General features: G+C 28.2%; 1 protein-coding gene across 1 annotated transcript in view; it reads left to right on the forward strand.

Annotated features, from left to right (window-relative positions):
* The first annotated feature begins 289 nt into the window (after positions 1 to 289).
* The window catches only part of LOC129959784 (regulator of G-protein signaling 7-like), a 203,831-nt gene continuing 188,218 nt past the window's right edge, over positions 290 to 15,902 (forward strand). Inside the window, exon 1 of the mRNA XM_056072679.1 lies at positions 290 to 414. Coding sequence (XP_055928654.1) covers positions 292 to 414 — 123 coding nt within the window. The 5' untranslated portion in view covers positions 290 to 291. The remainder of the gene's footprint in view (positions 415 to 15,902) is intronic.

The raw sequence follows: 15,902 nt of genomic DNA on the forward strand, positions 1-15,902 counted from the left end.
CTATTCTACCATTTCTTTTCTTCTACTACTTCTCAACAACCGGCAACGAATTGCAATGGGTTCCTGGATTAGAATACTTATTTCACTTTTTTCAATATGTGAGAATAAGTTTTCTTGGATCCCACTGGCGACACTGCCTCCGTACCCCCTCTCCCCCATACCGAAACAACCTTCGATCGAACAGGGAGGTTGCGGCAGGACTTGCTTCGATCGCCAGCGCCCTCACCCTAGTCGAATCGGCCGCGAAAATCCCTTCTTTCGAAATCATTACGATGGTGAAAGGGCCCAGAAATGCACAGCGAAGACTTGGAGAAGAACAACATAGGGCAGCAGGATGCACGGCCGGACCCGCCGAATGGTGGGCACCTCACGCCCTCCCCAGAAGATAATCCAAACTTTCTTGTTTACAAAAAGGTGAGTTTAGTTTCCTTGCAGCCAGAAACAGTCTGCTAACATTTTTTCATAATGTCCAGCAGGACATTAAAATATGGATAAATTCTATTTTTGTAATATTATGTTATATTCAATTTTTAAAAATTATATTTGCGCTATGTAAATATAAGAATTAAGATCCTTTCATGCATGGGCTTGTATTCATGCTTCATTTCAGATAAGTCAGATTTATTATTCTTTTAAAAGTTAGAAGAAAGATGTTGACAAAAGAAGAAAAAAAACCTTGCCACAGATTATAACTTACTTTACTATCGCGGCTGAATTTACTATTATCGTTCTCTGTGTTTCAATATTTATTTTTTAATAGTCATATTAACTTTTGAGAACGAATGTATATTGTTATTTTATTTTTGTATTTTAACATACAAATCAGTACATTTTTCTACTTCAGTATACTCACTCTTGAAATATCACACAGACACACATAAAAAAAATCTCTCGTGTTCAGTACATATTCATTCTAACGGTCTTTTCCAACTTAAATAAAGATTAAAAATATGAGAGAAACAAGTCCTTGTTTCAAGTAGAAGATACATGAAATAAACCTTTTCAGGTTTCTTTAGACAATTGCTGTTTGTTCCGTACTTTTCCTTACTTATGCGTGACTTGAGTTTTTCCTAATTTAAACACAAAATGTTCAACGTAAAGAAAATATCAATTTAATTTTCTTTAATTTTGATGATAAAAATATTGATGTTTTCAGAAAAGTTTGTTAGAGATTTGCAGAACGGTAATCGATATTAAATGTAATTTTGTGCTGCAAAACTTTCTTCGTGTATTTACTCAATTAGTTGATTCGGACCGGACCAAGGTTGCAAGTGACTTATGTTTCGATTTTATAATTGTTTACATACTTTGAGGCCAGTTTTGTAAGTTTTATTGTAATTCATCTTGACTTAATTCCAAAATAACGACTGAAATAGCAAATACTTTTAATTCTCTCTCAAAACTTCATTCACACTACCAGGATCCCACATTAAGCAATGCGATGGTTCACAACAGGACTGCAACTCAATTATAGGATAGAACGTTGTTTTACAAAACATGTTGTAATGAACATCAAAGTTTTTTATACAGTCCGATTTATAAGTTATAATGTTTTGACTGTGTTACGATATTTGTTTTATTTATCATACAATGAACGGCTCAAAACGTTTTTCAAGCCTAATAAGGAATATTTCTTATTAAATATAGATGCATTTCTTTATTTAACTAAATAATTCTATTATGACGCTTTTTATGTTTGAATAATGAGGCATTTTCTTTTTATTTCACGAACTGGCCTTAGAGATTAATTGGTTCACCGAATATTCGTTATATTTGTTTTTATAAAAATTGTTTCCCTGATTACGTCTTACTGTCTGACATTCAAGCCATGTCTTGATGAATTGTTTAGAGTATAGATACAGCCCCATAACTTCTTAACTCTAAACACAAATATCCGATTCATCTATTATCTGACATTTACGATATTGTAGCATAATTTTTTTTGTCTTTACTACATATGTATTCACATAATTCCTCTTCTTTATGTTACAGCAATAGATTAAAAATTTGATTGAAATTTGGTTTGAATTTCAAGACACAATGTAATATACTATTGGAAATTAGGAAAAAAATGTTTTTTTTTTAAATATTTCCAAAATTTATGATTTATATCCATCTCTATTTCAATTATTTTAGACTATGAGTGTGTATACTAAATGGGAATGTATGTTCTGTCTGTATGTTTGTCTTGGTGCTTTATAGGTCAGATCGTTTGACCAACTATCCAAAAATTTTGGTGGGTTGAAAATGTATATCCCGGAATGTATTTTTTTAATTAAAAAAATTATTTTATTTAAAAAAAAAATATGAAACGAAATTTTGATTTTTTTTTTTTTTTTTTTTTGTGATCATTTCAGAAAATATTATCACTGAAAAATAGTTTTTACACCGTTTCCAAAAATGGTCCTTTTATTGATCCTGAACATAATTTCCAGATTTTTGGAAATTTTTTAAAAAATATTTTTATCTCATTTTTTACAAAAGATTGCATTATTTCCGAGACAGTTTTCATTGTTTCATGAAATATTTATTCTCTTGGTTTTTTTTCCATTTTTGAGAGCTAGAAGAAGGTTTCATTTTGATTTACAATACAAATAAAAAGTGAAATTAGAATATCATGTAATTTAAAAATGAAACAGGGCATTGATACTTTTATTACATTATGATGCCATGGGACTGATTTCGATTACAAGGATTCGTGTAGACAATAAATAGGGAAATAAAAACATCCGTATGTAATGTCCTCAAATTTAAAGGAATCATGGATATGTAATTATATTATTATCAGTACAGTTTGAATGAAATATAATCAATATTCCTGGCGAAACAGCTGGTTGCTAAAGGTAAATAATTCTTTATTATTAAGGATTATATTTGGAATTTCTTACATTATTCTATATTTGTTAATCATTTTAAAATTTAAATGCATTAAAAATAGATTGAATGACGTTCAATTTTGAAATACTTCTAGTTATAGATATATTAATTATTTGCAAAAATAACAGTACAATGCCCTAATTCAAATTATTACGGTAGATTTAATTACATGTAATTAAATATTTTTATAAAGATGTTCATTAATTTTTCAGATTTTATTTCATATTATTTTTTTATTCTTGTAATGATTGTAACTCTTTAATTAAGTATTTTCAAAATTCTTTTTCAAACAAATAATTAAAAGCCTCTATTGTTTGATAAATGTCAAGAATATTAGATTTTTTTCCCCTTGATATTCCAATCACACCCCATTCTGTCCGTAGCATCACATTCCACTTTTAATGCGAACTAAACTAATATTAAAGCACTGAAACTTACAACGGAAAGTTCGGCATAATCTTTTGGATTTCTCATATCATATCTTTTTTTAATCGTTTTCTCTTTTCCTTAAAAGTATGAAACTAAATCAAATAAACACTTTTAGCATCTTACCGATTATTTTGGAACAAATTTGCATGAGTAAGAAATTTACTTGTTTTGTGAAGAGATTTATAAAAATATTTACACTTTTTCTGCTGTTTTAGGTTGGAGTTAAACTGAAAAAATTGTGTAGCATGAAACGACTTTTTCAAAACGTGTTAATATTTAGTCATTAATAGTTTCAATGCAATAGCTCCATAATTTTAGGAAATGAAAATCAAATCTCTTTTGCAACTTATTAAAATTCGTTAAAAGTGACAGTCTTCAATAATAAACATTTTATTGTTGGTACATTAATATTTTACTACTTGTCTTTATTTATTTTAACCGACCGTTTATATATATATATATATATATATATATATATATATATATATATATATATATATATATATATATATATATATATATATATATATATATATATATATATATATATATATATATATATATATATATATATATATATATATATATATATATATATTAAACATATTATTTATTGGATTGATTAAATACTGATGAACGTTAGCTGGGCAAATAATATAAAACAAGAACTTATTTAAATATTATATTTTACGCTTTAAACAAATAAACATATTAAAATTTATTAAAAAGTAAAAACAAAATTGTTTTCTTCTTGTTTTAAAGCTTATCAAACAAAACTGTTTAATAAACTTAAGCAAAGTTTATTATATTTATAAAATGTTTAATATATTTAAACAAAGTTTATCAAATTTACTTTTCAATGAACTTAAGCAAATTTTATTAAATTTATTAACAGTTTTATATACTTAAACGAAGTTTATGGAATTTATTTTTAATGAACTGAAACAAATTTTATTTAATTTATTTTTCATAAACTTAAACAAAGTTTATTAAATTTATTGTTTTAATAAACTTAAGCAAAGTTTATTAATAAGTTAATAAGCTTTGTTTATTAATATTTTAATAAATGTTAAATTAAAAAAAATAATCCTCATGCAGCTTGGATTTTATAGATTGCATTATTATTATTATTATTATTATTATTTTGGTATATTTTTATTTTGTATTGTTTCAAATTTGACTAAGTCTGAATACAGTTTTGGAATTCTGACGTTTTTATCCACAAATTATAGTATTTTGACACCTTGTGCAATCTTATGTTCATTTACATGACATTGTTTGATCTGGTTACCATCCCTAAAAGTTTTGAATTTTAATCTGAAAGACTGAAAATTTCGTTTGAATGTGACAATCTTATCCTAAGCCTGATCTTCTTATCCATTTCCATAAACTGATTCCTGTATCATTTATATTAATTTCAATGTTTCAATAATTACTCTGAAGAAGTAGATTATATTTAATCAATAAAGAAATAATTTAATGGATTTTTTTCTAGAATTGGCGAAGATTCATTGCTTTATTAATTGCTTTTATTGCTTATATTATTATTTTTTTTTTCATTTTCATTTTTCATTGAATGTGTTGGTGGCTTTTTGATCACATTATCAGATTCTTTCTGATAAAAATAGAATCACGCCAATATTCAAAGAAAAAATGTTGATTTCTTAATTTTATATCATTCGACTATGCCCAAATATGAATATAAATTATTCGGATGCAAAGGACGTTAAAAGCTTGGACTTAGAGAATAGTCATTTATCTATAGGTTAATATAGCGTTAATTCAATTATTGAAAATGAATGTTCTTCTGATGCGATTCTTACTCATACATTACTGCACGCTCATGAGTGTACAGTACTTCCAGTTTCTTTCATTACATAGATAAAATCCCTTGATTTGGTTTTGCTTCAAAGCAGTAAATACATTAACATCCAAATGCAATTCAGTACAGAAATTTGCATATATAGGAAAGATGCAAGGAAAACCGATATGCCTCTTTTCCTCAATAGAGTTAACATCTTAAATATTGACTTTTATCTTGGTACTGATTTTCACCTCCTGCACACTCGCAATAATAAAGCACAATTGTTTTGACTACATGATTGGTTAAAGAATAAAACTGGTATCAGAAAAAAAACATTCCAGAAAAGCTACAAGTGAGGTTTAATACAATTTCCCTCATCAGAATATAATTTCCGAAATATAAAATTAGGAAATGAATAAAAAAAAATATTAGTAATTATTAAGAGGTAAAAAATAAATTAATAATAGTGTTTGCGTAATTGTTTCATACTAAAATAAAATTATTACTTGTAAATGTATTTGACATATATACAATTACATTTTTTTATCTTCCGATGTTTTACACTTTGAAGTAATTTTAGTTAATTTTCAGCTGCTTTTGCACTATTTTTGATAAAAGAGTATACAGATAACAGGGAATATATTCTAAAAAATTATTTTCAAGTTGAAGTTTTGATTAGACATTATTTAAAAATTTAGTGATTACTTTGATTCAATTTTGTAAATTTTAAATAAAATAAATATTAAGTCTACAATATAATAATTAGTTTTATTATCAACTAATTAAAATATTTTTAAAAAGACAAATATTCAAAATTAAATTACAGCATGCCACAAGATAATTAAAATTTCAGCACTCCCCATGATAAGAATAGTTCAGGTGCCAATGTATGAATTACATATAAAAAATGTAATTACAATTGCACTTTTTACATAAAAATTAAAGCCAGTATTTAAAATTCTTTTTTTTTATCACCCTCAACTGCGAATTTACAAGTAATTGTACTTTTTCTAAAAATATCTCGAAGATGTGTTTGTAATTCATGATATATAATTCTAAAAGAAAAGCAGTCTAGAATTAGGATGCATTCATTGTTTTTGTCAAAATGTTTCTTAAATAGTCTGATTTACAGCTTCCTTACCGTAACGATGTATGAGACACTAAATTTTTTCTGCATTTCATTAAAAATATGTAATTACTTCTTTCAACTTAATTAATGCCAAAATGTTTTCATGAATAATTTATTTTAATCTCTATGCAGTTATCCTTGATTTTACAAATACGTGTGCCCTTTTCTATAGACGGATGTTAATTATTTAAATTCATATATAAGGGGAGGCCGGAATTGCTCGACATAAATTATAAAAGACTTATCACATGAGTAAGAAGTTAATCCATATTTTAATAAAAATTTGATTTAATTTCTTCGTAAATTTAGAAATTTTAGAAAGTGAAATATGAAATCATTCGTCAGTTTGTGAACTTTAAATACTTCGAATGTAAGTCACAATAAAAATAAGTTTTTCTTGATAATATTTCCACAGATAAGCTGTACCACAGTTGCGTAAAATGACGACATATGATCAGCAATATGGCCAACATTAATTTTGTAGTATCTTTTAAATAAAATGTATTTATTCTTAATTGATTTCTAAGCGAAAAAATGTGTCTATTCAACTAATGTCTTGGAAATTAAGTCCAACAAAAACTAGTCTTGCGTAATCGAGGTAAAGTAAACTAATTAGAAAAGAAGAATCAAAATTGTGTCTTGTTAGAAAAATTCAGTGACTTTCTCAATAGGCAAACTTTACCAATAATTGAATATAAAGTCCATTTGAAGACTTAAAGACACTGAATTGGTTTCAAAATTTATTACGACTTCAGTTTAATTTGAAAACAAACGTATTTTGACTTGATTCTTCTTATCTCTTACTTTCATCGATAAAAATTAAATAATTATCTACAAATATGTAATTAAATTTAATTAAAATATTTAATGATTTACTAATATTAAAATATTATACTATGGATTGATCTTGAAAACTCGAATAATAAATATTCGATTACGTCTAGATACAAGAAATTTTTAGTTTTGAAAAATATGAGGAAAAAAGAAAAATTTCATTTCAGAATACAAAATGAATTACAAATGTATGAGTTACAAGGCAAAATGCGATTTACACATCATTCACACGCATACATAGATATACATGCATAGACAAGCTCACACACTCTCATTATATTGCAAATATATTTTGGACGAAAAAACGATATTTTTCGTTATGTAAAATACAAAATTATAAAAGATAACTTGTGCGTTTTTAAAAGAATAAAAAGTTTACATGAATTTCAAAATATATCAGAAGTGATAGAACTCATATAAAACTATAAATAAAAAGTGAAATTTATGAAATTCAGAAATAGAAATGACATCGAATTTATTTGAAGCAAATAAAAAATTCTTTGTTACACTGTTAAAATAGAAAATAACTTTTAAAATATAAAATTAATATCCCATGCTATTAGGTTTAACCGCTCACGTCATAGTAAAATCTATAGCCGCCACAGTAAAAACTAAACAGAAACCTCAATGACAAAACCGAAAACTGTTAATAAAATCACATCGAACAATTTCCAACACATAATTGGATATCCAAAGCAGAATGAAATATTCGAGATACCGGAAACTAGGTTAGTTTCCTTTCGGTAGTTTATGCATCAAATGCATCTGCGAAGTACTTCGAGTTTCCGGTGCTGGAATATAAAGAATGACTTTTAATAAACGTTGTTTTAAAGGATGATGGAATTGGTTGAAAAGATTATTTGTTTATGTATCATAAAGCAAAAGAGGCAAAACATAGCAAATTTAAAAAAGAAGACATATTCTTGAGAGAAAATGGAGCCAGCAGTTGATGACGAATTGTCAAACATAGGTTAAAATTTGGAGAATAAAACATTTCAAACAGCATTACAAACTATTCTGTATATTTGCTTAAATTTTAAGTATTTTGTAAACTTTTATATTGTGTTCAGATTGATTGTGCCTTATTCTAGAACATTAGAGCTTTTAAATTTATAGTTGGTCGAGTATAATCTATTTAATATTGGTAGTAAGTGGTCCATCAGCATTTGAAGTAACTTTACTTAGAGAATAGAAACAATTTTCACAATAATTTCAGATGTTAATTATTTGCATGAAAAATAGTTACATTTTGTGTATCTTATCCTTGAAAACATTTTTCACAAAGAGGTGTATTGGCTATTTAAACTCATCTATATACAGTCTGCTGATGCTAGACTGTTATTGAACCATTTGTACGCAATATTTGGAAACAAAAATATGGGAAATTGATATCTGACATAGAAAATAATAATTAATAGTTAATTTGTTAAATTTTTTAGTACATGAAAATTTATTTATTGATTAACGAATCCCATGTTTTGCAAGCTATTGTTTTGAAAATAAATTACTTGAATGTGACTCTCTGATACCTGCTAAAAAAACTAGATTAAAATTTTTTAAGTAATTCTGGAGCTGAAGAGAACGCAATAAATAATGAAAAACATAAATAAATATTCTGATATCAAAATATACATTGCATATTTTTTTAATATTATAAACTGCGGCATCATATGAGCAAAATTTCGGCCACCCTGATCAAGTTATTGGGGAATCAAGCAGTTTTTTTTTAGGAAAAACTTTAATTTTTATATGTTGTTTTGAAAGTCATATTGGCGTAGTAGTTGAGCTTCAATTTTGAACGATCATAGGTTTTTACTGAAGATTTTTCTTTTTTGGTGTTTGCTAAATATGTTATCGTGTCCAAACATCCGCATGCAAATATTTGTGGTGTGGAACCCAGGGGTACGCGTTCACCACTCAAAAGCAGAGATCGGAATCCAAATATGCTTCAGAGTTAAGATATGAGCAAAACTAGTGTAGTTTTGTAAAAGGAAGTAAGGTAGCAAATAAAAAAATTAAAATTTTTTTCAGTGAGTCTGCACTAAAAGTTTCCGACAGAAGTTTGAAAGATTCTTATATATATATATATATATATATATATATATATATATATATATATATATATATATATATATATATATATATATATATATATATATATATATATATATATATATTGTTACGAACCTGTGATGCTGCTGCCCAGCATAGTTGGTTCCATAGGAGGTCTCAGAGCTTGGCGTCCATTTGGCGACGAATTTGGCGACTTTGGCGCCAAAATAGATTACACCCGAAACATCGAGAATTTTCCCGATCCGTCCAGTAGGAACAGAGATACGCTTCGAAAGTTCCTGATTGGTTGAGAGGCTTCTAGCCCCGCCTCCTGAGACCTATAAAAGGAGCTGCAGCTGCCGGGGAGTGGTGGTGAACCAGTAGTCGAAAACTGGTAGTCGGAAGCTACAGAAGAGAGTAGTTGTGAACCGGTCGTGAATTGAGTAGAAGTCGAGAGTCGTCGGGATCGACGGGGAAGAACGAGTCTTACAGAAGAGAGTAGCTGTGGACCAGTGGAGTCGTCGTAGTTGTGAACCAGTGGTGAATAGAGTTGCGAACCAGTGGAGTCGAAGAGTAGTCGGAAGCGAAAGAGTAGTCATCGTGGTGAACCAGATCGGAGAGAGTAGTCGGAACCGACTTTAAAGAACTGGCCTTCCAGAGATAAGCGGAGCAGCCAAGGTGTGAAGCTAGTGCTGAACTAAGCTGTGTGCTACTGTCTGTAGTATAGTCTGTTGTGTGCTGCTGTTTGGGCTGTTTTGTATGCTGCTGTGTATGCTGTTGTATGCTGCACATCTCGGCTGAAGATAATCGTGTTCTGTGCTGTATATAGTTGCCGTCTTTGTGCTGTCCTGTGTGTCTTCGTGTAAATAAACGTCGTTGTTTTATTTTCTACTGCCGCCTGCTGATTGAGTGTTCTCCACACCATATATCTCCCACTATCCAAACGAACCCCGGGAAATTTCGTAACAATATATATATATGGAAAGTCTGAAATCTTTCCAAAATGAAGACAGCAAGTATAAAATAGAAATTATACGATGTTTTAATTACGATGATGTATATAATTATGATGAATATTCCTCTGTGCCTTTCAATGCATTTAAAAAACAATAACTTTCAATTTTATTCAAAATAATTTATTTTTTTAATTTCCTATTTTTTTTTTAATTCTGAAACACGTTTCAAACATGCAAGAACATATATGAAATTTATGCGTAATTATGTTCATACCCAATAAATAAAATCATTTTTTTTATTGTTTTAAAATATTTATTTTTTTTGCTAATAAATTATTTTGATTGTTTTAGTTTTAAAAAAAATAGTTTGATGTGATGATTGTAGTAAATTTAATTAAAAATATTTTTTCTTAACATATCAAACAAAGAGAAACTTTTATATTTTTATCATTTTCCACTTTTTCACTTTTTTAGAATTTTCTTATTGGCGGATGAATTGATGTGAATAAAAATTTAACTAATGAGAACCTATAAGTATTCCAAAAACATTACAATAATTCACTGTCACTTATATGGATTTGTAAGCAGATGTACAAAATTTCAAAATTTTAACATATTAAAACGGAAAAATGAATCCATTTAGAAAATTCACCTTTTCAAATTCGAATAACTGAAGTTAAATAAAATACTTCATAAACGATTACTGTTGCAATGATATCCTGCTATTGCTTTTGATTGAAAGTAAATTCTTTCAAGAAAACTACTGAAACATTGAAAACTGCCGTGGGGGAAAAAGCAACACAGCAAGCAATAAAAAGTACGGAATTTAGTTCTGGAAAATCATATCTATCTAAAAATGAAATAAACTGATAAATAAAGTTCTTGTAACAAAGAAAAGAAAAAATATCGAACATCTTCCTGCATTGATCAATGAAGACATCTTTTATTACATTCTTTGAGATTGAAAATATACTCTTTGAGATCATTAGCGCTGATGTTTGCTTCCGTTGATGCTTCATACGAGGTTTTAGTCTGAACATTACACAGATATATTTAAGCTGCTTTGTTATGTTTGACTTATCTTTTTTTTTTTTTTTTCATATTTAATAACTGACCATTTTTATGCTTCCCGGAAGTTAGAGAAGAAAATATTTCACTTAATACAGAAAATAGCAATGCAAGTGCTTAAATGGTGAGGAAACGAGAAAGTGTGAATGATTAGCTAAATTGATGTGATGGTCAAAATATGATGTCATTTTTAATTCCATCTTGCTTAAGCATAAATTTAAAAAAAATAAAGTTCATTCATATTTTGCTAATTTATTGTTTTTATTGACATTTTATAGATATTAAATTTTTAAAATCTTTTCTGCATTTATTTATTTTTCATACAAACAAAATATTTAATTTATTTGATTTGTGGAAACATTGCATTTTTTAAGAACAAGATAAAATTTATTTCTAAGTGAACTATCTATTTTGTCTAGCTTTGCCTGTATTTTTATTCGTTACTATTAGATACTTAAAAGCAAATAAATTTGGAAAATACTTTTAAAGGGAAAAAAAATCAAGCTCCCTATGCTAAATATGCATTTATTTTAAGAAATTAGTTTATTCGGAAATAAAATCTGTTTTTTCGGCGTTTCGGTTTTCTGACTGCATAATTTTACCTTCTATGCCGAAAGTAAATTCAAAAGAATGTCCCTCTGCAGATTCGTAGAGATTTAGAAACCTACTTGGAGTTAAGAACAATATGGTTTGTTGTGCCTCTAACCTCCACGTAGCTCTTCCAGCCTCACGCCTTAAAGAAGATGAAGTGAAAAGAGAGTGAGTTTGGTTTGGTTATATTAACGTCCCGTTTGAAGCAACACTAAGGCTATTTTGGGACGAATCTCGTAATTTTGAACCACAGTCAGATGACGAGGACGACACCTCAGCTGGCACCCCGCTCTCCAACCACACCAGTGGGAGGACAGTTGGTCATGACGGATTTAATGTGCAATAGACCCCCCTTACACGACGGTTCTTCGGCGAAATCGGGTCACGAACCTGAAACCCTCCGGTTCCGAAGCCGAGACCTTACTACCAGGCCACCGCGGCGCTGAAATGAGCGTGAGAGTTGTGTGGAAGGTGATGGCTGACACTGGTAAGAGTGTGCGTCTGTAGGAGGTCGGGTGGGAACTCCAAGAAATAAGTTTAGATGTTTAGATTCAAACTAGATGTAAACATATCTGTAAATATGAAAATAATTATCAGCTACTGGATCCATAAGATATAATAAACTTGTGTTGCAAAGAAAAGTGTCATCCTTTGTGTCAAGGTAAGTGACATGGTTAAATACCGTTATGTTGCTATGAAGAAGAAGTGTGGACTGCTATCTTAGCTGCTTTATCTGTTCACTATTCTGCAAAAGCAATAAGAGGAGCAAGAATTAAAGTTTCAGGATTACTGGGTTCCGTATGCATAATCTATGGCCGGCTGCAGTAAATTGGCAAACTTACTGTCAATAACTACTTTGATGGGAATTACTTATAGATTGCCAATAAAAAATTGGATGTATTGTTGAGATGTTAAACATTGTAGGTGAATAAATTTTGAATACATATACTAGATTTCTAATTAAATTTTTATGTTTATTTGTTGGCTAAGCATCCGGTTTTATTTATTTTAAAAAGTGACAAGTAGCCGTTGATAACTTCCTTTAATTTTAATGGAAATGCGTCTTCAAGGAACTTAATTTAATAAAAGCATTCTTTAAAAAAATCACAATTGATGGGTTTGCTGTAAAACGGATGTAGCTCCAATTAGGGGAATTTGAAGTTACATGTATTATAATGTTGTAAAATAAAAACTTGTTCGTTTGGTGTCTGAAGGAGTTAGCTCCAATTGTTAGTTCTCGCGTTAACACAAGCGATGGAGTTGTTTGTCTCCTTGGTTTGTTGAAATATAGAGGTAGGTCCCGGTGCTACCGCCGGTTTTCTACATACTTGAATAATTGGAGCTACCCCCTTTTAGCAGCAAACTCTTCAATTGTCGGTGCTCCTGTAGAACTTTTTAATTTCAGTATTGTCCTCTTTTATAGAAATTATATTCCTAAAGATGGCAGCACAATTAGGATAACACATTCGATTAAACTAATCATTTAATTTATAAATAAGTTATAAAAATAGTACATCGAAACCGTCATTAGTTAAACCTTATAAGAAACTGCAAAATTCTCATATATCAACAAATGAACACACAACTGACTTCACTTATTAAAATCCACTATTTAGAGTGTTAATGAAATTGAGTGTTCTATAGAAATATTTTAATAATGAGTGAAAAAAATTGCTAAGAATGAATTTAACTTCCAAAAAACAATTTTGTTAAATGTATGTCAACCAAAGTTTTATTTCGGTCAATATCCCTATGTTTACAGCAGCTGTAACTTCAATTCTCAAGAAGAGTAACAGTTTATCCAATCTTGTGTATGTTTATCAATGCAATCTAAAGCCACTGACTGTTCTACTAAACGATTTTTTTTAAATATTTATTTGGTGAGATTTAATTTCTTTTAAAATTTTGTCCATCTTTTTTTAAAGTAACTTGCATTTCATAAAATAATAAACAAGAATTTCTATATTCAGTCCAATAGTGATAGCAAAACTCTATTCGGAAAAAAATATCTATTAAATTTTTCTGATGTTATAGGGCATAGAGTTTATTTTGGGATAAGAGTTTATATAAACTGAAGTCAAAATCGTTGTTGGCATTGTAATGATTGTAAAGCAATCCTCGATACTTAGATAACAAAGTTATGAGTTCAAGACTCATATATATTTGAGAAGGTTTTTTTTTAATACACGACGAAGTATTTTGAATATTTTTTTCGTCAATATTGACACCAAAATGAAAAAGTATGACTATCATGAAATATCAAACCAATGCTTATGTTTGTTAAAAAATATGTATCTTTAAATGAAATATTTTCATTGAGAATAAGATGAAAGGATTTCTGATAATATAAAGTTTTTGAAAACTTTGTAAATATTGGTAAAATATAATTGATGAATATTTCGTTAAATTCATAGTAAAATAATAAATAGATAGTAATTAATCACAGGTTCATATAAAGTGTTCATTGTAATAATGGCTCAAAAACTGATTTCTGAACTGTCAAAGATGAGAAATGTTTCCAACAAAAAAAAATGCTTTGTATCTTGTTGCGAATAATATTTTGAGTAAATAAAAGTAAATCCAAAAAATTATGAAATTTAAATGTTTATATTATCCTTTGGCACAATTGATCCTTTTTAGTAAAATGTTCTTGGTACACTAAAATATTTTATTAAAATAATTCCATTCTTCTTATAACATAATGGACATAGCTATATTTGCAAAGGGTTTTAATGCACAGAGATGTATAGACATTATTTATTATAATTATTTTAAGTTATTAATTTAGACGATTTTTGCAACTGAATTTAGAGGTACCAAGACAGCACTGAAGTGGCCACATCAAAAGTGAAATTAAACATTAATTTGTCATTAGGATCAGATTTCTTTCAATTACTTGACAGGAGAATATGTTGCTACTCGTTCGGAAAGATAAGTTTCAACTAGAATAATATATCTTGTTTTGTTTTTTTAAAATCATTTAAGCCTTTATAAAAAAATAAGAATTTTGATAGGTAGACAATTGATTTCGGAATATCGGATAAACTGGAAGCGGTAAACATTTTTCCCCTTAATAGCATTAAAAGTGTAAATATCTTAGGATATTACATGATAAATATATTTAAAACTCAATTTTAGACAAATAAAAACAATTTACTACTATCTTTTTAGCTAAATTATTGGTGTTTTTTTTAAATTAAAAATATCTGCTTAGTTCATACTTCAAAATGTATTTTGTACTTAAAATATTGTAATTGAAAACTGTTGCAATCTATTGTAATGAAATTAATTTCTCATTAATTTGCTTTTTCATCAAGAAAGCAAAACTAAAAACTTTATGTATTAATTACATTTAAAATAATTAAAATGTGCTTAATATCATAATAGGAAGATCTTGAATTTGAAAAAAAAAAGATGCATTGTATTAAAAACATTTATCATGTTCTCGAAAATAAATTAAATTTGAAATTAATATATACTAATCAAAATACTAAATATTCGATGTAAAAATGCATTAGAAGTAAAAATATCCAATAAGCACTTTTTTTACTTGGAAAAATATCATCATGATTTAAAGATTATTCAGTCAACATTTATCATTTCTTGAAACAAAAAGATAATCGTAATATACGGCACAATAGTCACTAAGTGCATTAGTTCGTGAATATTCGGTATGGAAAGTGCGAAGAACATTTTTCCTCCTATTGTGCTTTAACTTCTGCCAAATATAGAGCTATTTTTTCTAAACCTTTATCTGATTATTTTGATAAGTCTCTGTCACAATGGTAATTATCAATAAATCTGGTTTAGCACGATCCAAAACTCAATCACAAATTTAATTGTTTCAACTTGCAATGCTTCTCAGTCACGATCTTTCTGAGTAATATTATTAAAAGTAATGACATTGGATACGGTTGTCTTTGTGAATGGCTTCAATGATATCCAAATTGACATCTATTAGATTACATTTTTTAAAGAACATTTAAAAATAAAGTCAAAGAAAGTTAATCCACAAACAGATCTGATTCATTAAAAGGTACTTTTAATACCATATAAAATTGTTACAATGATGGTTTTGCACAGTATCCATAAAAAAAAAAATGTTTTCTGAAGAATTTCATTATTACGTCAGAAGCAGCCATTCCACGGAAATATCACTGCA

The sequence above is a fragment of the Argiope bruennichi genome, chromosome 2, assembly GCF_947563725.1.
Source record: "Argiope bruennichi chromosome 2, qqArgBrue1.1, whole genome shotgun sequence".
Taxonomy (NCBI): Eukaryota; Metazoa; Arthropoda; class Arachnida; order Araneae; family Araneidae; genus Argiope; species Argiope bruennichi.